Source organism: Cherax quadricarinatus, chromosome 47 (assembly GCF_038502225.1).
Source record: "Cherax quadricarinatus isolate ZL_2023a chromosome 47, ASM3850222v1, whole genome shotgun sequence".
NCBI classification, from domain to species: Eukaryota; Metazoa; Arthropoda; class Malacostraca; order Decapoda; family Parastacidae; genus Cherax; species Cherax quadricarinatus.
In genome coordinates, this window is record NC_091338.1 from 13,849,025 (window position 1) to 13,871,524 (window position 22,500).

A 22,500-nucleotide genomic window follows, 5' to 3' on the forward strand; every position below is an offset into this window, starting at 1 on the left:
ATTAGAGAAAGTGCAAAGGTTTGCAACAAGACTAGTCCCAGAGCTACGGGGATTGTCCTATGAAGAAAGGTTGAGGGAAATCGGCCTGACGACACTGGAGGACAGGAGGGTCAGGGGAGACATGATAACGACATATAAAATACTGCGCGGAATAGACGAGGTGGACAAAGACGGGATGTTCCAGAGATGGGACACAGACACAAGAGGTCACAATTGGAAGTTGAAGACTCAGATGAATCAAAGGGATGTTAGGAAGTATTTCTTCAGTCATAGAGTAGTCAGGCCATGGAATAGCCTAGAAAGTGATGTAGTGGAGGCAGGAACCATACATAGTTTTAAGGCGAGGTATAATAGAGCTCATGGGGCAGGGAGAGAGAGAACCTAGTAGCAATCAGCAAAGAGGCGGGGCCAGGAGCTGTGACTCGACCCCTGCAACCACAAATAGGTGAGTACAAATAGGTGAGTACACACACACACACACACACACACACACACACACACACACACACACACACACACACACACACACACACACACACACACACACACACACACACACACACACACACACACACACACACATACACATACACACACATACACATACACACACACACATACACACACACACTCATACACTCATACACACACACTCATACACACACACCTACACACACACACCTACACACACACACCTACACACACACACCTACACACACACACACACCTACACACACAACAGGCCTAGTGTCTAATCGACATGTGCCTTGGACAAAATGGTAACTAACACACACACACACACACACACACACACACACACACACACACACACACACACACACACACACACACACACACACACACACACACTCACTCACTCACTTATACCTAGTACACATGTGTGTGTGAATATATATATGTATATATATGGGGAGGTGCCACCTCTAGAACTGTCCTGGGGATCCTCATCCTCAGAGGAAAGAATAAATAAAAAAGGCACAATACTGTGACTGGAATGATACATAAATAACCTGCACATAAAAGAATAAAGTTGCTCCAGTGAAAACTCAAGGTTCTCTCTGAAGCTGTTGTTAAATTTTCTCCTACCAGCCCCTATATATTCTACATATGCTTTATTTAACAAGATACGTTGACAAAAATACAACATGGAGTAAAACAACATAGATAACTTAGAGCTACATCGCGAATACTTCGTCCGGCTCCCCGGCATTGGGCCACGTGCCCAGAATGCTGCAGGCATTTCCTCTCTGAATTGCAACACTGAGTCTCTGAGAGAGGAAGCTGGTTGCCCTGTGGTCCTTGGTTTCTGTGATGCGTTTTTCACCCAGCTCTTTGAGGAACTTTAGAGCACATATGCCCCATGCTCCAAGTGTCTCCAGCCCTATTGGGATGAAGTTATAGCAAGGGGGAGGTCTTCATATTTGCAGGTCTTCTGGGCCTCCCTGTGGCTGGCAGCTCCACCCTCCTTCAGCTACGGAGTATGGCAAGTAGGTGTCTGCCAATGTGGTGGGGCAGGTGTAGTCCCAGGCAATCTGCTTTCCATCCTTCCAGGGTAGCATAGTGGCTCCATCAGGACGCTTTTGACTTCCGTCAGACATCTGCACTTGGGGTTCCTGTTGAGCTGGGCAACGGGTTGTGGCGAGGCTTCTCTTTATGATGTCATTGACCTCCTCATGTCTGGCATACTTCCCTTCTGATGTGTGACACACGACCCATGAAGTCCAAATTGATCAGCCGTCGCTCTGCCGCAAATACACCTATGTTCGGTGAGAATGGGGGTGGCTAGGTGAAGAGTAACACCCATCTTAATGGCCTGTGGGTTGAGTCGAGTGCCCAGGGAGGAATTGGGAACAGCTAGAATAGTGTAAATTACCTAGGATAACCCAAAAAATCCAAAGTGCTATACTGTGCTTGTAGAAATAATGGTAATACCTGTTGGCTCACAGTGGCTCTCTGAGATAGAGAGAGAGAGGTAAGCAGACAGAGATGCTGACCTCATCAAATGTCACCCCTTATCTCATCACTTCAACATCACTGATGCTCATCAAGTGTCACCCCTTATCTCATCACTGCACCCTGCCAATGCTCATCAAATATCACCCTTGCTGCTGCTGCTGCTGCTGCTGCCGCCGCCGCCACTGCCTTGAAGTTTTGAGGTGGTTGACTGAAGAAGCCTACTGTGTAGGCAAAACGTTTTGAAATAGATACCTAACTGTTGCATATGTGTCTTACCGAACAACCTGTCAGTATTTTATATACCATTTTAATATTCATAATTTCAGTACCTAATATTAGTGTCAGAACAAAGATTGGTTATGAAATGGTAAGAACTACTATAAATTGTAATTATCAGAACATAAAAATTATATAAAATATAAAAATGAGAAAAAAAAGGTATATCGACAATTCAGCAAGGGCAGGACTGATGTTGCCATCAGGTGAGCATTAAGTGCCATCTTTGCAGCCTCATATCTGGTAAGTACTGACCCTATTTTTTTTTTATTTTAATCCTATAACACTTAGAAAAATACTCTCTTTATTTCTATATAAAAACAATTTTTTATATTTTTCAAAATATTCCCGGGGGAGGGGGGCAAGAAGGTATACATGTATATAGTTTAGGGGTTAAATTCTGAAATGGTAGAGAATCTTTTTTCTGAAGGTATTGACACAAAAAGTATGAAATTTTATAGAAAACTTGTAGCATTGTGCAAGTACAGAGTTAGTAGTTTCAGCAAAATTCATGCATTGGCAATTTTGCCTACTTTGAGTCCTATTTTAAGCCAATTATATTACTTCATTCAACCAAATTCTTAGCTAGTATGCCTTCCGTTCTGTTGACTGAGTACAAGAAATCGCCCAGTTAGCCATTACAATTACCCTATAAAATGTAAAGAAGTTGATAATTAAACAGATATTACTTAATTAGTTGTTTTCTGCATACCAGTCAATACATAGTGTTTTCATATCCTTTGCATCATCAGGGCTAAAATGTAAGGATACTGAAAATGAGGTTTATATACAAATTGAGAGGGGACTCCAAAATTTATATCTCCATTACTTCTGTTTCCATAATATTTATAATAAGGAACACTAAATATGTGAATACAGTACCTTGTGTGTATTGTATGTACTGTGCATGAATTCAGGTAAAAAATGGGGGTTCATCTTGGTACTTCTACTTACATTTAGGTCACACTACACATGCATGTACAAGCATATATATACACACACCCTTCTGGGTTTTCTTCTATTTTTCTTACTTGTTAATTTCCACATAACTCCATGGGGAAGTGGAACAGAATTCTTCCTCCTTAAGCCACGCGTGTCAGAAGAGGCGACTAAAATGCCAGGAGCAAGGGGCTGGTAACCCCTTCTCCTGTATATATTACTAAATGTAAAAGAAGAAACTATAATTTTTACCTTTGGGCCACCCCACCTTGGTGGGATACGTGGGGTGCATTGAAAGAAGAAATGAAGGTTCTATACCTGTTCATGAGAGCAATTCTCATCAGTGTTTATATATATCCTCTGCTTCTCTTCCTTTGCATAATCAAGGTTAAAAAATTAAAGAAACCTGGATATAATGTGTATACAGTATGTACATCACATATATTTGTGCATCAGTTTAGTTTGTACACTCGTATTTTGTTATAAATAGACAAAGACGTGTGGGGGATGGTTGTTGTTGTTGTTAAGGGCCTCTGTCTTGTGCCTCCCACTACCCTCTTTCCTCACTACTATTTTATCACTGAAAATGCAAGAAAAGTTGAAAGTGAACATAAATGAGAGTAAGATGATGAGGGTATCAAACATGTTTGATAATGAAAAATTGGGTATCAGATTAGAGGGAGGAAGTGAATGTGTTCAGATATTTGGGAGTGGGTGTGTTAGTGGAATGGTATATGAAAGATGAAGTGAACCATAAAATTGATGAAGGGAAAAAGATGGATGGTACATTGAGGTACAGTAGACTGTCATTTAACACGGTAGTTGCTTTCCTGAAAATGACATGTTAGGTAAAACCATATTAGATGAACTGAAGAACTCATGGGAAAAATAGGGTTACGTTCCTGAGAGCCCCAAAAAAGCCAAATAATTTTTTTTAGGCCTCCACATCTTACAAAAATAAAAGTCAATATGTACTTGTAGTTCATTGTTGTGATGTATTTTGTTATTTTTACTGCTTAAGACTACAAATGTAACAGAAATAATAGTATTTCTTACCTTAAATTGTAGGTGCTGGTGTTTGTGGTTGATTGTGAAGAGAGTGGAGAGTTATGCTGTGGCCCTACTGGGCTGAGGTGGATGGTAGAGGTTCTGGTACTGAAGTCGATGGTTGTACTAGAGTGTCTAACTTTAAGTCATTCATTCAGTCAATCAAGTCAATAGGTCAAGTAAGTTATTCAGTCAAGTCAGTAAGTCACTCAGTCAAGTCAGTAGGTCATTCAGTAAGTCAGTCAGTCACACAAACTTACGTTTACCTCTTTTTATGTGTACAGAGTAACACTTCATTACGGCTACAGGTTGTCTCCTGTCTAATATTTCTGTTTTCTTTGTTAATTCTAAGTCTTAAATGCTTATACCTTTTCTTGCCATTTTTAGCAACACTGGTATGCCTACTGGGTGTCATGATTGCATGGCAGATACAAGTTATAGTAATTAAAAGATCAAAACACAATTCACAAACACAACTAGCTTGTAGCAGAGAAGAAGGACTGGACACGTATGAAGTACGAATGGTGGGGTGGTGTCAGGGGGTGGCAGGGGAAGGTGGGAGGTCTCTCCTGCTGATCCAGAACAAGGCAGCCACTTGAGGAAAAGGGATTTTTTTTTTCCTTTCTGCAAACTGAACCGTGTTAAATTAATTTTACAACTGTTACATAAAATTGTGCTATACCCAAATCGTGCCAAATAAACTCGTGCTAAATGACGGTGTACTGTATCTGTCATGACAAAGAATGTTATCCATGGAGGTAAAGAGGGGTAATGTATGAGTGTGTAGTGGTAACAATGCTCTTATATGAGTGTGAGACATTGGTTGTGAATGTTACAGCGAGGAGGAGGTTAGAGGCAGTGGATATGTCATGTCTGAGGGCAATGTGAGGTGTGAATATATGCAGAGAATTTGTAGTTTGGAGAGTAGGATTAGGTGTAGAGTCACTAAAATTATTATCCAGAGGGCCAAGGAAGGGTTGGTGAAGTTGTTTAGTCATTTAGAGAGGATGGAGCAAAATAGGATAATTTGGAGGGTGTATAACTGTAGTGGAGGGAAGGCGGGGTAGGGGTCATCTTAGGAAAGGATGGAGGCAGGGGTTAATTGTTTTGTTTTTGACATACAGGTGACATGTATGAATATGTTAGATAGGAATGAATGGCGATAAATGACTTTTGGAACCCAACAAGCTGTTGGAGTGTGAGCAAGGTATTATCTTAGGAAGGGATTCAAGGAAATCAGTTAATCAGACTTGAGTCCTGGAGGTGGGAAGTACAGTGCCTGCACTCTAAGGGAGGGGTTGGGATATATGCTGTTTGGAGAGAGATCTGTACTGTCGTATCTGTGCGCCTCTGGCAAGATAGTGATTGCATGAATGATGGTGAAAGTGTCTGTTTTTGGGTCACCCTGCCTCGTTGGAAGTGTGCCTGTGTCTGAAAAAAAATAGAAAAAAAGCATTCTGATTGTTACTTCCACAGCAGTAAGATACACAATGCCCTTGGGCCATCACAGTTTTAAATCCAACAACAGCAACAATAACAGCAGTACTTGCTGATAATTTGAAATGGTTTTCTTGTGATTTTATTATATTTCCCATTGTTTGCCATACCTTGCATTCATATTTTTACTCTGGGCATAATTATTAAAAAATCTTGTCTTATGGCTGGTAATATATAGTATTTTTACTGATGTTTGCAGATGATTGTGGTTGTGGTGGAGGCAAGTGATAGTGGCGGCAGGTGGAACTGCCTGTTATGTTTGAGCTGGTCTTATGCATGGTCACATTAACTGTTCCCACACATTTCTATATCAACAAGCAATGACAACAATTATGTAATGAATAGAGAACTTGATAATTTTTGAGTTTTGACGAGTTACAAAGCTTTAAAAAAATTTGGTTGGCTTTTTTTGGGGGGAGGGGGTTCTAATGAACATAACCCCCCTTTTTTTTTTCATATGTTCTGCAGTTCATTTTAGGTGATTTTTTGATTAGATGCTGTTTTCAGGAACATAACTGCCATCTTGATTACGGTCAACTACATGTGTAATGTTTTATTTATTTATTTTTTTTTTTTTAAGAATATTCCTGGGCAAGCACTGAGACTTGTTGGCCTCTACTAGTTACATCACTTCATCCACGATATTTTTCTCCTTGCTACTGTTTGCATTTTTTCAAACTGAGAATCTCGTATGCATTGCAGATTTTACCCTTTATTCATCCTATATACTATATTGTAGTTGTTAAAATAATCGTACATAAGGAAACCTTAGATTTATATACAAGTCAGTGTAGTCTGCCCATCTGTTTCATTCTTGTAGAATTAATTTTGCTTTATCCTAATAGCTCAGTAGATTGTATAAAAAGATTCTCTATTATTTTGTCTGAGTAGCTTAGTAAACTGGATATACAGAATGTTGCTTTATCCTACCTCAGGATTTCTTTTGCTCTACCTATTCAGTGAATATATAGGATTTCTGTTAATTATCCTTGTAGTTAGGTATACTGGGTATACAGGATTTTGCTGCTCTGAAATAAAATTGTTTATCAGCATATTCTTTGCTCTCCAGATGTTTTATCCACTTAAAAGTTTTTCCAATAGTATTAGACAACAGAACTTGTTAGATATGCAGGCCTGTGGTTGAGAAGGTCTTTCCTATCAACTTTTTTTTTAAAATACTTACATAATATTTGCCATTTTTCCTTATGTTAACCAATTTGTCTTCTTTCGTGTGTGTTTTTGTGTGTGCGCGCTTATGTCATGAGTGTACTAGGCTCTGCCTCTTAACTTGACATTCTTCAGATTCACATTCTCATAGCCTTGTGGGCCTCCATCACTTTCTCACCAAGATTATTCCACTTCCCGACCATTTAGAGACTGAAGAAATACTTTCTAACATCCTTGTGGCTCATCTGTGCTTTTAACTCAGTTGAAATGTGTTTCCAAGTTCCCATTTCTCTCCTTTCAAGTAATCTATCCCTGTTTACCTTATCTTTCCTTGAGTATTTTGTATTTTATCATGTGTCCACTGGTTCTTCTGGCCTTCAGTATCGTTAGGTGTGTGTGCTCATGTGCGCGCGTGTTTTGCATGTGATGTAACTGAATTGATGAAACTAAATAAGCATGCTTGTTTAAATGCATATAAACAGTTAAGTGATCAGTAGTTAATTTCTTATTCCTATAAATATTTTTTCTATTAGGCAGATATATTAATTTTTAATGTATGAACTCTTGGTAATCCTGGTCCTGTGTATTCAATCCATTCTGCAGTCTAGCATAATTGTATGGTGGTTGCATGAATTAAAGTATAACTACTGCTGCATGGTGGATGTTTTGTTATGTTTCTAGCTCTCTGAGTGCCACCCGAGAGAGACTCAAGGCGCGGTCATGCCCGGCTCTTAGTCAGTTGAAGGAGGAGGAAGGGAGGGACGGAGGAGGTGGGGTGCGGGTTTGCTCCCAACCCCTATCCCACTCTGGGGGCATTACCTCCTCCGGTGCCTTGTCCTCATTCTCTCCTTTTGCAACTTCTCAGCGCCTTTCATCCTCAGACATTAATCTGCCCTTGATAAAATCACATCCTGATCCACCTCTCTCCTCACTGCTACTCTCCATACCGAATAACCAGTCAGTAATTACAACTCCAACGTTAGTTACTCCAGTCACAACTCTTGCATCTTGTAATGTTTCATCCTCTAGTATATCTGCAGTCACCCCCACCTTTCCTATATCTACTCATTCTGCATCTTCATCTACTGAGGCAAGTAATTTATTAACCTCACTTGCAACAGCAACCACCACTGCCATAGCAATACCAACATTAACATCTGAGACTCAAACTACAACCATAAGTTTTCCATCACATAAACCTGTAGGGCGCTCTTTCTCTTCTCCTGTTTCATCCTCTGTACCTATTCTTTCTTGTAGCTCTTTACATGCTTCAGTACCTCTTTCCGAACCTCCCTCCTCCTCCTTCACCGTCACCACCACCACTACCACCACCACTACCACCACAACTGCTGCCCTGGCCTCTCTCTCTACTAACCAAACTACTAACAACAAGGACCCCCGACTGCTGGCACGGTCCGCATCCCTCAGAGAACGCATTCAGAGGTATGGTCTGCATTCTTGCTTAACAATGTGTTTATTTGCTTTTAGGCTTTAAAAAAGAAGTCTTTGTAATTACTTGGTATGGTTAAAAATTCATTCTTCCTATGTGGATAGTTCCCTGTTTGATAATGATAAATCTAGGAAATGATTTGGTAATGGGTGAAATGATCTTTTATTATAAATACAAGGCATTGCACAGCAAAAAAGAATTAGTGCCATATTAAAGTTATGGAGAAGAATGCAGGCATAAAGGAGATATGTCTCATAACAATAAAAATGCTTTCAAATGAGCTGATGTAGGTAACAGCTCTTAGCTTGCCAATAAAGTTAGGAATCCTTAACCTGTAAATAGCTTGTCAATAAAGCTAGGGATCCTTAACCTTGTCAAACCCTGTGTAAAAAAAAAAAAAGCAGTTATAAAGCTTAAATTACCGAACTTTATTATGGGGCTCTGAGCCTAACTTGCAGATGCAAAAGATAATATCTGTACATTCCTACAACAGGCGACACATTAAGAAATTGATTTGTTCACTAACCTGGGTGTTGGTCATTGTGGCACTTAATTTTTTTCCTACAGTGCAATACCTCATGTACAATACGTATATATTATCTGATATTAGTGACGATTCAGATAACTATGTTTATCGGAATGTCTATTTCTTCTGATCACTACTAAAACTTTTAAGCATTCCTTATCATTTCTTCTTCAAAAATAATTGCTTAGGGGTCAGCCAGATGTATTTTGTTATGCATTGGAAATTATTGTATTTAATAATATTTATTCCAACTACAGTGGACCCCCGCTTAACGATCACCTCCCAATGCGACCAATTATGTAAGTGTGTTTATGTAAGTGCGTTTGTACGTGTATGTTTGGGGGTCTGAAATGGACTAATCTACTTCACAATATTCCTTATGGGAACAAATTCGGTCAGTACTGGCACCTGAACATACTTCTGGAATGAAAAAAATATAGTTAACCGGGGGTCCACTGTACTTTAATATATTTTAATTACGAAGCACATATGTGAAATATCTGATAAGGCTTTGCTAGTATGTATGAATTTTACCTTAAATTTCTACTGCTTTTGCTACCTTTTAGATTTGCTCTCACAATCACTAATGCTGAGATACCTTTTTGACTTCAATACAGTTTCTGTATAGGCTTTGCTGACCATGTTAAGGTGCTAAAAACACTATATATGATTGTTTCCTGTAAAGATATAATAATTTACCACTTGATTGACTGTTGATTATACTGATTACGTACACATCTTTTCCTTAAAAAAATTAATAGATTTTATATTATTAAATGGAAATAAGCTTTGGTGATCAGCCAGTTACTGCATGAATTTTGGCAGTTCATCAATATTATAAACATGCAGATATGCTACAGATTGTTTGTTGTGATTTGACACAGTCAGGATGATGCATGCTTTTGTGGATGGGAAAAATAGCAAGACATTTTGAATGCATCATTGTCTTCTTAAAGGGTATATCTAAAACTATATTAGTTTTCTAGGTTATGGAAGAGGATTGTTATAAAATTTCCTAGTGTATAGGGGTCTTTCAGCATAGCTTGAATTTAAAATTTATTTAGATTCATGTGATTGTTTTGGAGTTATTGTATATTTTGTTTACAATTATTTTTTATCATGTAAGCATTTAAGCATGAAATGAACATACAACCCCTACAGTTAAGTCGTTAATATTATCTAATAAAGATAATTACCCTAGGGCTAATAGTAATTGCAAAAAAATAAATTGTGTATACAGGTCTGCCATCACAAATCCGGCAATCAGTTATTCGGCACTAATTTTGGCTAGCGTAATTTCAAATTTCCAGGGTCGCCACACCAACCTGCTGGTACTGTTTGGTGGCACTACTTGCTGCATAAGTCATTCCAATTTCTTTTTCTCCATTTATTGTTTTAACCTACTTACTTTTAGCCCTAGCCATGGTTCCAATGAATAAAAGAAATGCTTCTCATTATGTAAAGCACCTACACAGTACATTATCCATTAAAGATAAGGTGGCTTTGAAGCCACTGTCGGTTGCCATGAGATCAGTCTCATGAAGCAGGAGAATATGCTTTATTATTACGCTAATATCAACACTACAGCTTATTTGCCTATCACAGTTGATCTAATATGACATAAGAAACAATATAAATAACATAAAACTTGTTAAATACTCCAGAATGAATAATATTTGGCATAACACCTAGCAGTTCGACAGAGTTATGAAGAGGATATGGTAAACAAATACCATTATCCTATCCTTGTCTTGGTGGCTTATATTAGAGAAAACGGAGTATAGCACAGGGCTAACTATGATATACACTCGTACTCCACCATAAACATGAAACAAAAAAGTTATTTTCTCTCTATAGATTATCACACATAGCAGCATATGTGTAGAGAACCTAGGATAACCCAAAAAAGTCAACGTGGCTTATTTTTAGTACCTGGCTTAGATTAGCCATGTATGATTTTTGGTAAATATTCGATTCCCAGCCAGGGTAGAAACATTAGGCATGTTTATTTACACCTGTTGTCTATGTTTACCCATCAGTAAATGGGTACTTGGGTGTTAGTCTACTAGTGTGGGTGTTATCCTGGGACACTGACCTAATTTTCTTGAAATACTCAGCATGATAAGTGCCTTTCTATACAGTAGTATGTCACTCATTTTGTGGATAGTGACCCTCGTATTGTAGACAGTCTTAATGACCCTCATGTAGTAGATAGTCTTTTTAGTATGATAATAAGATGTTATCTTCATTATAGAATAATAAAAAAATATTATAACATTTCTTTCTTTCTTTCAACACACCGGCCGTATCCCACCGAGGCGGGGTGGCCCAAAAGGAAAAACGAAAGTTTCTCCTTTTACATTTAGTAATATATACAGGAGAAGGGGTTACTAGCTCCTTGCTCCCGGCATTTTAGTCGCCTCTTACAACACGCATGGCTTACGGAGGAAGAATTCTGTTCCACTTCCCCATGGAGGTAAGAGGAAATAAACAAGAACAAGAACTAGAAAGAAAATAGAAGAAAACCCAAAGGGGTGTATATATATATGCTTGTACATGTATGTGTAGTGTGACCTAAGTGTAAGTAGAAGTAGCAAGACATACCTGAAATCTTGCATGTGTATGAGACAGATTAAAAAAGACACCAGCAATCTTACCATCGTGTAAAACAATTACAGGCTTCAGTTTTACACTCACTTGGCAGGACGGTAGTACCTCCCTGGGCGGTTGCTGTCTACCAACCTACTACCTAGAATTATAACATTTATATTATAATAATAAGGTAAAAGGACCCCAATGGAAATAAGTCACTCTGTCTGACTTTTTTGGGTTATCCTAGGTTCTCTACACACATGCTGCTATGTATGATAATTCTATGTAATTGTATTTGTGTATACCTGAATAAACTTACTTACTGATGTCAGCTAGGCCTGTATACCCTGTACATGTACGTGTAATAAATAAAATTATTATTATTATTATTATTATTATTATTATTATTATATTATTATTATTTTCTCAGTTGTTTGTTGGGTTATCTTATTCAAACTTAGGCAATGTATGATGGAAAGATACTTCTTAATATACACCAAAATTGAAAGAAATCAGACCATAAATAGCGGAGTTCACTTCTCAGCCATTAGTGGCCGCTTAGCGGTATATTTTTGTATGGTTGTTATGCTTATATTCTCATTTTTTCTGGCTCATTTGATAGAATGAAAGATATATTACAGAAATAGATATGATTTTGATTGCTTTCATGACGAAGAGTACCTTGAAATTGTGCTCACAGTAGCGAAAATGTTCTATTTTTTAGCGAAGCTCAAGAGTAAACATATGACGTCACTGTCCAATACCTGTCTGCCTGCCAGTCCAAATTCCAATACGGAGTCAAGAATGGATTGACATTATTTATACAATTATCGCAATAATGCAGTAGTCTGCATAACAGTAAATTTTTTTTTTTTTTTTTTTTTTTTTTTTTGTGTATAAAAATTCCAAGTGGTAAGCAAGAGTAATATAAGAGGGGCCTGTAGCCGTGACTAATGAACAGAGAAAATGTTATTTTAGTGCCAGGAATGTCTACATTGTTTATTCTGGATCCTATTTTGAAATTGGCATCTGTTGAAATTTATGTGAAATCGGCCAAATTGCCAATTTCTGACCACTTTATTGGTTAGTTGAAATCAGTAAATGGATGGTTTCTTGTGCTCATTTGATAGACAAAATGGAGTTTTAGCGAAATAGGTATGATTTTAGTTGACTGGTACATTGGAATTGACTGATAATAGGACTTAAAGTGGGCGAAATCACCGATGTGTAAACATCGTCGAGACTGCTGAATTCGCGAGAGCATAATTCCATAAGTTTTCCATCAAATTTCATACTTTTGGCATCATTATGATCGGGAAAAGATTCTCTATTATTTCATAAGGAAAAAATAATAATTTTTTTTTTTTTTTTCGAAAACTTTCCGACCCTGAGAAAAAGTTTAGGAGGGTGCCTGCCGACCCTGAAAGGGTTAAATAGGAGTGGAGATGAAAGGTTTCTGGGACTTGATGAGCTGTTGGAATGTGAGCCGGATAATATTTTGTGAAGGGATTCAGGGAAACTGGTTAGCCAGAGGTGGGAAGTACAATGCCTGCATATAAAGGAGGGGCTGGGGTATTTGCTGTTTAGAGTGACATCTAAACTCTTGTATTTGCATGTCTCTGGCAAGATGGTGATAGTGTGCAGGACGGTAAAAGCGTTTGTTTTTCAGATCACCCTGCCTGAGTAGGAGATGACTAGTGTGTTAAAAACAAAAATTGGCTCTGCTTAGTGTTATAGGTCTGCCATCACAAATCCGGCAGTCAGACATCCGGTTCCATCAGTTATTCAGCACTAATTTCGGTTAGCATAATTTAAAATTTCCAGGGTTGCCACACCGACCTGCTGGTACTGTTTGGTGGCACTACTCGCTGCACGAGTCATTTCAATTTCTTTTTCACCATTTGTTATAACCTGCTTACTTTTAGCCCTAGCCATGGTTCCAATGAATAAAAGAAGTGCTTCTCTTTGTGTAAAGCACCTACACAGTACATTGTCCATTAAAGATAAGGTGGCTTTGAAGCCACTGTCAGTTGCCATGAGCTCAGCCTTGTGATACAGGGGAATATGCTTTATTATTACGCTAATATCAACACTGTGGCTTTTTTGCACATCACAATTGGTCTAATATGACATAATAAACAATATAAATAACATAAAAAACATGTTAAATACTCCAGAATGAATAATATTTGGCATAGTACCGAGCAGTTCGATGGAGGTATGAGGAGGATATGGGATACAAGTACCATTTTCCTATCCCTGTCTTGGGAGCTTATATTAGAGAAAACAGATTATAGCACAGGGCTAACTGAGATATACACTCGTACTCCACCATAAAACTGAAACAAAAAAAGCTATTTTCTCTACATGGATTATCACACACAGCAGCATATGTGTAGAGAACCTAGGATAACCCAAAAAAGTCAAAGTGGCTTATTTCTAGTACCTGGCTTGGACTAGCCATATATGATTTTTGGTAAATATTTGATTCCCAGCCAGGGTAGAAACATTGGGCATGTTTCTTTACACCTTTTGTCTATGTTCACTCATTGGTAAATGGGTACCTGGGTGTTAGTGGACTAGCATGGGTGTTATCCTGGGACACTGACCTAATTTGCCTGAAATGCTTAGCATAACAAGGGGCTTTCTGCATGTAGTAGTATGTCACTGATGTCAGCTAGGCCTGTATACCATGTACGTACATTTACGTGTAGTAAATAAAGATATTATTCTTATTGTTATTATTATTATTATTATTATTATTATAATTATAATTATTAATTTTTCTCTTGGTTGTTTGTTGGGCTATCATAATGAAACTTGGGCAATGTATGATGAAAAGATGGTTCTTAACATACACCAAAAATGAAAGCAATCAAACCATAAATAACAGAGTTCACTTCTCAGCCATTAGCGGCCCCATAGTGGTATATTTTTGTATGGTTTTTATGGTTTTGGTCTCGTTTGATAGAATGGAAGATATATTACAGAAATAGATATGATTTTGATTGGTTTCATGATGAAAAGGACCTTGAAATTGCGCTCACAGTAGCGGAAATGTTCCATTCTTGAGCAATGTTCAATAGTAAACAGATGTCTAATACGTGCACGCCTGCTCGTATTAGACAGTTGACATTATTTATACAATTATTACAATAATGCAGTAGCCTGCATAACAATAAATTCTTCTATTTTTTGTGTTAATAAAAATTCCAAATGGTAAGCAAGAGTAATATAAGAGGGGCCTGGAGCTGTGACTAATGAACAGAGAAAATGTTATTTTAATGCCAGGAATTTTTGTGTTGTTTATTCTTAACCCTATTTTGAAATTGGCATCTGTTGAAATTTGTGTGAAGTTGGCCAAATCACAATTTTTGACCACTTCATTGGGTAGTTGAAATAGGTGAATGTGCTGTTTCTCACACTCAGTCGACAGAGTAGCAGCAAGTAAATAAGCAAGTTTATTCAGGTATACGCAAATACAGCTACATAGATTATCATACAAAGTAGCATATGTATAGAGAACCTATTATAACCCCAAAAAAAGTCAGTGACTTATTTCCAGTACATGGCTTGGGCGTGCCATATGTGATTTTTACTGAATATTTTTTTTCTCAGTTGTTTGTTTGGCTATCTTATTGAAACTTGGGCAATGTATGATGGAAAGATGCTTCTTAACGTACACCAAAAATAAAAAAAAATGGACGATAAATAAGGGAGTTCACTACTCAGTCATTAGCCACCTCTTTGGAGTATATTTTCGTATGGTTTTTATGGTTGTATTCTCGTTCTTTTGGTCTCAGTTGATAGAATGGAAGACATATTGCAGAAATAGATATGATTTTGATTGGTTTCATGACGAAAAGCACCTTGAAATTGAGCTCAGAGTAGCAGAAATGTTCGATTTTTGCCAAAAACTGGTTAATTTTATTAAGTGTAGTGTAATCTAACCACTCTGTATTCCAGCAAACTCAGTAATCCGGAACACTACATAGGTCCCAATGATGCTGAATTTGTGATGGAAGACCTGTACTTGCTTTAGGATTAGGTCTTATCTAATAAAATTTCTAGTCCTAGTTCTGAGTCTTGGAGGTGGGAAGTACAGTGCCTATACTGTAACCCTTAACCCTTTCAGGGTCGAGAGGCCCTCTCCTAAACTTGTTCTCAGGGTTGAAAATTTTTCAGAAAAAGAAAAAATGTTTTTTCTTATGAAATGATAGAGAATCTTTTCCTGATCATAATGACACCAAAAGTATGAAATTTGATGGAAAACTTGTGGAATTATGCTCCCGCGAAGTTAGCGGTCTCGACGATGTTAACGCATCGGCAATTTCGCCCACTCTGAGCCCTATTTTCGGCCAATTCCAGTGTACCAGTCGACAAAAATCATATCTATTTCACTCAAACTCCATTTTTTCTATTGAATGAGTACAAGAAACCACCCATTTATCGATTTTAATTATCCAATAAAGTGGTCAGAAATTGGCAATTTTGCCAATTTCACACAAATTTCAGAAGATGCCAATTTTCCAAATAGGGTCCAAAATAAACAAGACAGATATTCCTGGCACTAAAATAACATTTTCTCTGTTCATTAGTCATATCTCCAGGTCTCTCTTACATCTCTTTTGCTTTCTACTTTGAATTTTTATTCTCACATAAAATAGAAGATTTACTGTTTTGCAGACTACTACATTAGTGTAGAAATGGTGTGGCAATGGTATTAATAATATCAGTGCACTTGTGAAAGAATATTAGACTCGCCAGTTGACGTGTATTGGACGCTTGGCATGATTTGTTTACTTTTGAACTTTGGTAAAAATCGAATATTTCTGCTGCTTTGAGCTCAATTTCAAGGTACTTTTCATTATGAAACCAATCAAACTCATCTCAATTTCTGTAATATGTCTTCCATTCTATAAAATGAGACCAGGAAAACTAAAATTCGTGTAAAACCATAAATACCATATGAAAATACACTGCAAAGTTGTTGTTTTAAACCAAAAACACGGTTGGAGTTTTTTTTTTATTATGCACTGTTTGCTGCAGGATTTTTTTTATACTGTGCACACTGACCACATAGACCCATTTTTTCATATGTAGGCATACCAGCTTTTTCTCACTAGATTTGAAGGCGCTAGAATTTAGGAGTATTAGTACTTCAATAACCCTAGTGCGTAAGCTGTACTAGTATGTTGGAAACCCTGAAAGGGTTAAGCAAGGATAGCGTGCAGTGCCATCACTCATTTTGACCCACAAATTCTAGCACACGAGTTGTATTCCAAACAGGTAGTATGTCAGGCAAAAATTTTCGTGTCCAAACAGAATGTACACAAAGTTGGACTTATTCCAAAGTGGGCATATACTAAGGTACCACTGTACAATATACTCTAACATGGAGTTAAAATACTCTGTGAAGTAAAATGTGGAAATTTTTTACACAATTTCATAAATGTAGAATACATAAATAATATAATAATTGTGTAATAATATATGATGCTGGAGGCAGTGGAGATGTCATGTCTGAGGGCAATGTGTGGTGTGAATATAATGCAGAGAATTCGTAGTTTGGAAGTTAGGAGGAGGTGCGGGATTACCAAAACTGTTGTCCAGAGGGCTGAGGAAGGGTTGTTGAGGTGGTTCGGACATGTAGAGAGAATGGAGCGAAACAGAATAACTTCAAGAGTGTATCAGTCTGTAGTGGAAGGAAGGCGGGGTAGGGGTCGGCCTAGGAAGGGTTGGAGGGAGGGGGTAAAGGAGGTTTTGTGTGCGAGGGGCTTGGACTTCCAGCAGGCATGCGTGAGCGTGTTTGATAGGAGTGAATGGAGACAAATGGTTTTTAATACTTGACGTGCTGTTGGAGTGTGAGCAAAGTAACATTTATGAAGGGATTCAGGGAAACCGGCAGGCCGGACTTGAGTCCTGGAGATGGGAAGTACAGTGCCTGCACTCTGAAGGAGGGGTGTTAATGTTGCAGTTTAAAAACTGTAGTGTAAAGCACCCTTCTGGCAAGACAGTGATGGAGTGAATGATGGTGAAAGTTTTTCTTTTTCGGGCCACCCTGCCTTGGTGGGAATCGGCCAGTGTGATAATAATAAAAAAAAAAAAATTGACCCTTTCAAGGAATTTCGAGTGGGGAGGGGGGGGGGGGGAAGAACAGCTGCAGAGTGATGCCATGGAAGGATGCCATATTGAATTTAATGTGTGAACACTGGACTGTATTGTGCAATCAGGCATTCTTGAAGGTCAGTTGGTGCATATTGGCCTTGATCCATAATTTACAAATTGATGACACTTATTGGCTGAAGAATTGGGATAGTATGGAAAGCCCTTACAATTCGGCAGTCAGGACGGAAAAATAGAGGACTTCACTGAATCCTTCCTAACAACACGTGTGTACTCGCCTATTTGTGGTTGCAGGGGTTGAGTCATAGCTCCTGGCCCCGCCTCTTCACTGCCCGCTACTGGGTCACTCTCCCTGCACTATGAGTTTTATCATACCTCTTCTTAAAGCTATGAATGGATCCTGCCTCCACTACATCGCTTCCCAAACTGTTCCACTTCCTGACTACTATATGACTGAAGAAGTACTTCCTAACATCCCTGTGATTCATCTGATTCTTCAACTTCCAAATGTGTCCCTTTGTTTCTGTGTCCCATCTTTGGAACATTCTGTCTCTGTCCACCTTGTCAATTCCTCTCAGTATTTTATATATTGTTACCATGTCCCCCCCTGTCTCTCCTGTCCTCCAGTGTCATCAGGTCAATTTCCCTTAACCTCTCCTCGTAGGACATGCCCCGTAGCTTTGTAACTAGTCTTGTTGCAAACCTTTGCTCTTTCTCTACTTTCTTTATGTGCTTGGCTAGGTGTGTGTTCCATACTGGTGCTGCATGCTCCAATATGGGCCTAACGTACACGGTGTACAGGGTCCTGAACGATTCCTTATTAAGATAGTGGAATGCTGTTCTTAGGTTTGCTAGGTGTCCATGTGCTGCAGCAGTTGTTTGCTTGATGTGCACCTCAGAAGATGTGCCTGGTGTTATACTCATCCCAAGATCTTTTTCCTTGAGTGAGGTTTGTAATCTGTGGCCCCCCTAGACTGTACTCCGTCTGCAGTCTTCTTTGCCCTTCCCCAATCTTCATGACTTTGCACTTGGTGGGGTATAACTCCAGGAGCCAATTGCTGGACCAGGCCTGCAGCCTGTCCAGATCCCTTTGTAGTTCTGCCTGGTCCTCATCCGATTCAGTTCTTCTAATGAACATCACATCATTTGCAAACAGGGACACTTCAAAGTCTATTCCTTCTGTCATGTCATTCACAAATACATACCAGAAACTGCACCGGTCGTAGGACTGACCCCAGTGGATCCCCACTCGTCAGAGGCGCCCACTTTGACACCTCGCCACGTACCATGACTCGCTGCTGTCTTCCTGACAGGTATTCCCTCATCCATTGTAGTGCCTTCCCTGTTATCCTTGCCTGGTCCTCCAGTTTTTGCAATAGTCTCTTGTGTGGAACTGTCTCGAATGCCTTCTTACAGTCCAAGAATGTGCAATCTACCCACCCTTCTCTCTCTTGTCTTACTGCTGTCACCCTGTCATAGAACTCCAGTAGGTTTGTGACACAGGATTTCCCACCCCTGAAACCGTGTTGGCTGTTGTTGGTGTTCCACCACTCTTCTCCTGATAATCTTCTCCATGACTTTGCTTACTGTACATGTCAGTAACACTGGTCTGTAGTTTAGTGCTTCTTGTTTGTCTCCTTTTTTAAAAATTGAGACTACATTTGCTGTCTTCCATACCTCAGGTAATCTCCCTGTTTCGACAGATGTGTTGAATATTGTTGTTAAGGGTACACACATTGCCTCCGCTCCTTCTCTCATGACCCATGGAGAATCTCATGTTGAGTTCCTCACATAGTTCACGGGCTTTTCTTGTGATCTCTCCTCCTTCCTTCCTTAACCTGATTACCTGGTCCTTGACTGTTGTTTTCCTCCTGATGTGGCTGTACAACAGCTTCGGGTCAGATTTGGCTTTCGCTGCTATGTCATTTTCATGTTGTCGTTGGGCCTCCCTTCTTACCTGTGCATGTTCATTTCTGGCTCCCTGACTGCGCTCCTTATTTCCCTGGGTCCTTTGCCTTTTGTACTTCTTCTATTCCCTACTCACTTTGTTTTGGCCTCTCTGCACCTTTCGGTGAACCATGGGCTCATCCTGGGTTTTTCATTATTGCTGTTACCCTTGGGTACAAACCTCTCCTCAGCTTCCTTGCATATTTAACCATACCACGGGTGGGGTTTGAACCTACAGTCAGAGAGTCTCAAAACTCCAGGCTGTCGCGTTAGCCACTTGGCCAGCTAGCTTCAACAAGATTCATCCAACTAGGTATGTTTCTACACCATAGGAAGGTTAGCATAGGCACCACTGTGACGACAAATGCAAGTTTTTACAGACGAATCTCCCTCTTGCATGGTCGTGATGGACTCTAGATCAAGTCCCCTCAAAGCTGTCAACATGACTCACGAAATCGTAATGACATGATTGCAATCGTGTCATTACGATTTCGTGAGCCATGTTTTCCTTGCATATTGTTGTCACATATTCCATCATCTCATTTACTGACTTCCCTGCCTGTTCTCTGTCCCACTGAACCCCTTTAAGGAAGTTCTTCATTCCCACGTAGTCCCCTTGTAGTTTGGCTTAACCCTTCACTTGTAACTCTACTGTGTATTCGAATCTTAAACCCACTTGATCGCTGTGTCTGTCTGTGTATGTGTCTGTCTCTGTCTGTGAGGGAGGGCTTGATGAGCTGTTAAGTGGGAGGTGGGAAATACAGTACTTACACTTTAAAGGACAGCTGGGGATATTTGTTATTTGGAGGATCATCTGAACTGTTGCATCTATGCACCTCTGGCAAGACAAGTGATAGTGTGAATGATGGTGAAAGTGGTGTTTCATTTTCGGGTTACCCTGCTTCGGTGCGAGACGGCCAATGTGTTAAAAAAAAAAAAAATCACAGCCAGTAACTCTGTGGGAGTTTTCTCCTTTTTTTCACAATTTTTTCTTTCAAATAAGTCTCATTCTTGTAGATTCCAGGTAAGAATTCCATGGGAAACTTTATCAAAAAAGCTCTTCTGAAACCCAACTAAGTACAAGACTGAAAACCTACTCTGCTCTTCTATTTTCTCTGATAATCATAGCACATTGGGTTGAGTATACAGGATTTTGCAGGTCTGATGCACTTCTTTTTTTGACACCTAGTTTTTAACATTCAGTAGTTGTATCCACTGTTATCTAATAGATTTTTTCCAGTATCCTTGTAATACTTGTTTGTAAGGTAAGCATATAGTTTAATGAATCTCCTGAATCATATTCTTAGAGTATGGGAATTAAGTTCTGTCTCTGTGGCACTTCTTCTTCAATAATATATTATTTGGTGTTATGACTTAGCTCCAAGGGCTTTTTCATATATCTTCATTTAAATCTATGTAAGGAGGTACAGTGTATGTGTGGTTTAAAAAGTATGATGGTGCAGCTTTCAGATACTGCTGCTTATAGAAGACATTAGTAGATTGTTATACTGCAGTGGAGCCTCGATTTTTGTATGCCCCAGTTTTCGTAGGATTCGGTTTTTGATGACTTCTTCTGTCAAAATTTTGTCCCAGTTTTTGTACGTCCGCTCAGTTTTCGCAGAGTTGAAAATGGTCCGTACCAAACATGTCCGCGTGACTTGGCCACTCAAGTGCTCACACAAAGCATCCCATGTGTTCGTGACTCAGTTTGCCCTTGTATTTTGTTGAGTAAGCATCACCCTGCACATTCATCCAAAACATTTTGCAATAATCCATTGTTTTTTGTGCTTGTTTATTGAGTGCACTGCTAAATAAGCCACCATGAGGCCAAAGAAAGTTCTGAGTGCCAGCCCTTTGTTAAAGAAGGCGAGAAACACAATGGAATATTGTCTCTTTGGAGAAGTCCATGGGGTTGGATGTGAGTGGCGAGGATGTGGAAGAGTTGGTGGACGACCACAGGGAAGAACTAACCACTGCAGAACTGCAAGACCTTCAACTGGAACAGCAGCAGACCACAGATGAGGAAATTGCTTCAGAGGAGGAGGAAAAGAGAGGGGAGAATGTGCCTTCTTCAGTGATAAGGACGTGTGCAAAGTGGAGTGAGTTGCAAAGTTTTGTAGAGAAACATCACCCTAACTAAGCTGTTGCAAGCTGGTTCTGCAACATGTTCAATGACAATGCCTTGTCCTATTTTAGGCAAATCTTAAAGAGACGCCAGAAACAGACCTCTCTGGACAGATTTTTTGTGCGACAGGGATATGGTGACTCCCAAGCTGGTCCTAGTGCCAGTAAAAGACAAAGAAGGGAAGTAACCCCGGATAGGGCCTTGATACATGAAGTCCTTATGGAAGGGGGATTCCCCTTCCAAACAATAACCTCTCCTCCTCCCTCTCCCCTTCTTGCCGTCTTCATACGCCAACAAGAGTCTTCAATAATGGTAAAAGTGATGTTAAATGTTCATTTATCCATTTCATTAGTCATATTTATTTCTCATTGTTTTCTGTATGTAAAACTATTGTTATTCTCTATAAAATGTATTTTTTGTTAATATTTTTGGGTGTGTGGAACGGATTAATTGGATTTACATTATTTCTTATGGGAAATATTGCTTCAGTTTTAGTACAATTCAGTTTTCCTCTGACTTTTTAGAATGGATTGATCACGAAAACCGAGGTTCCACTGTAGTATTTGTACTTTTCTTTTTGAGCAGATTTATCTGTGTATTAAAAAAATTCTTATTTGATTTTTATCAGATTTAATAAGAATGATGTTGGCAAGAATGCAGAGAGTTCGAAGATGAGGAGGCTCTACACATATATTGTTGAATTGCTGCAATCTGATTGGTTGTACTGTACCACTTTTTGGCATTAAACTATAATATTTAAGCAATTTTTATCAACATTTGTTGAACGGATGATTGGTTGAATGTTCACAAATTATTCAGGTACACTAAGTC

At 39.0% G+C, this 22,500-nt stretch overlaps 1 protein-coding gene across 11 annotated transcripts in view; it reads left to right on the forward strand.

Moving 5' to 3' along the window:
- Window positions 1–22,500, forward strand: part of Mbs (Myosin binding subunit) — a 582,822-nt gene that overhangs the window by 298,540 nt on the left and 261,782 nt on the right. For 8 of the 11 annotated variants that reach the window (XM_070094697.1, XM_070094699.1, XM_070094698.1 and 5 more), the window contains one exon: window positions 7,585–8,346. The exons of the other annotated variants lie outside the window; for them this stretch is intronic. In XM_070094697.1, coding sequence (XP_069950798.1) covers window positions 7,585–8,346 — 762 coding nt within the window. The remainder of the gene's footprint in view (window positions 1–7,584; window positions 8,347–22,500) is intronic. 11 annotated transcript variants of the gene reach the window in all.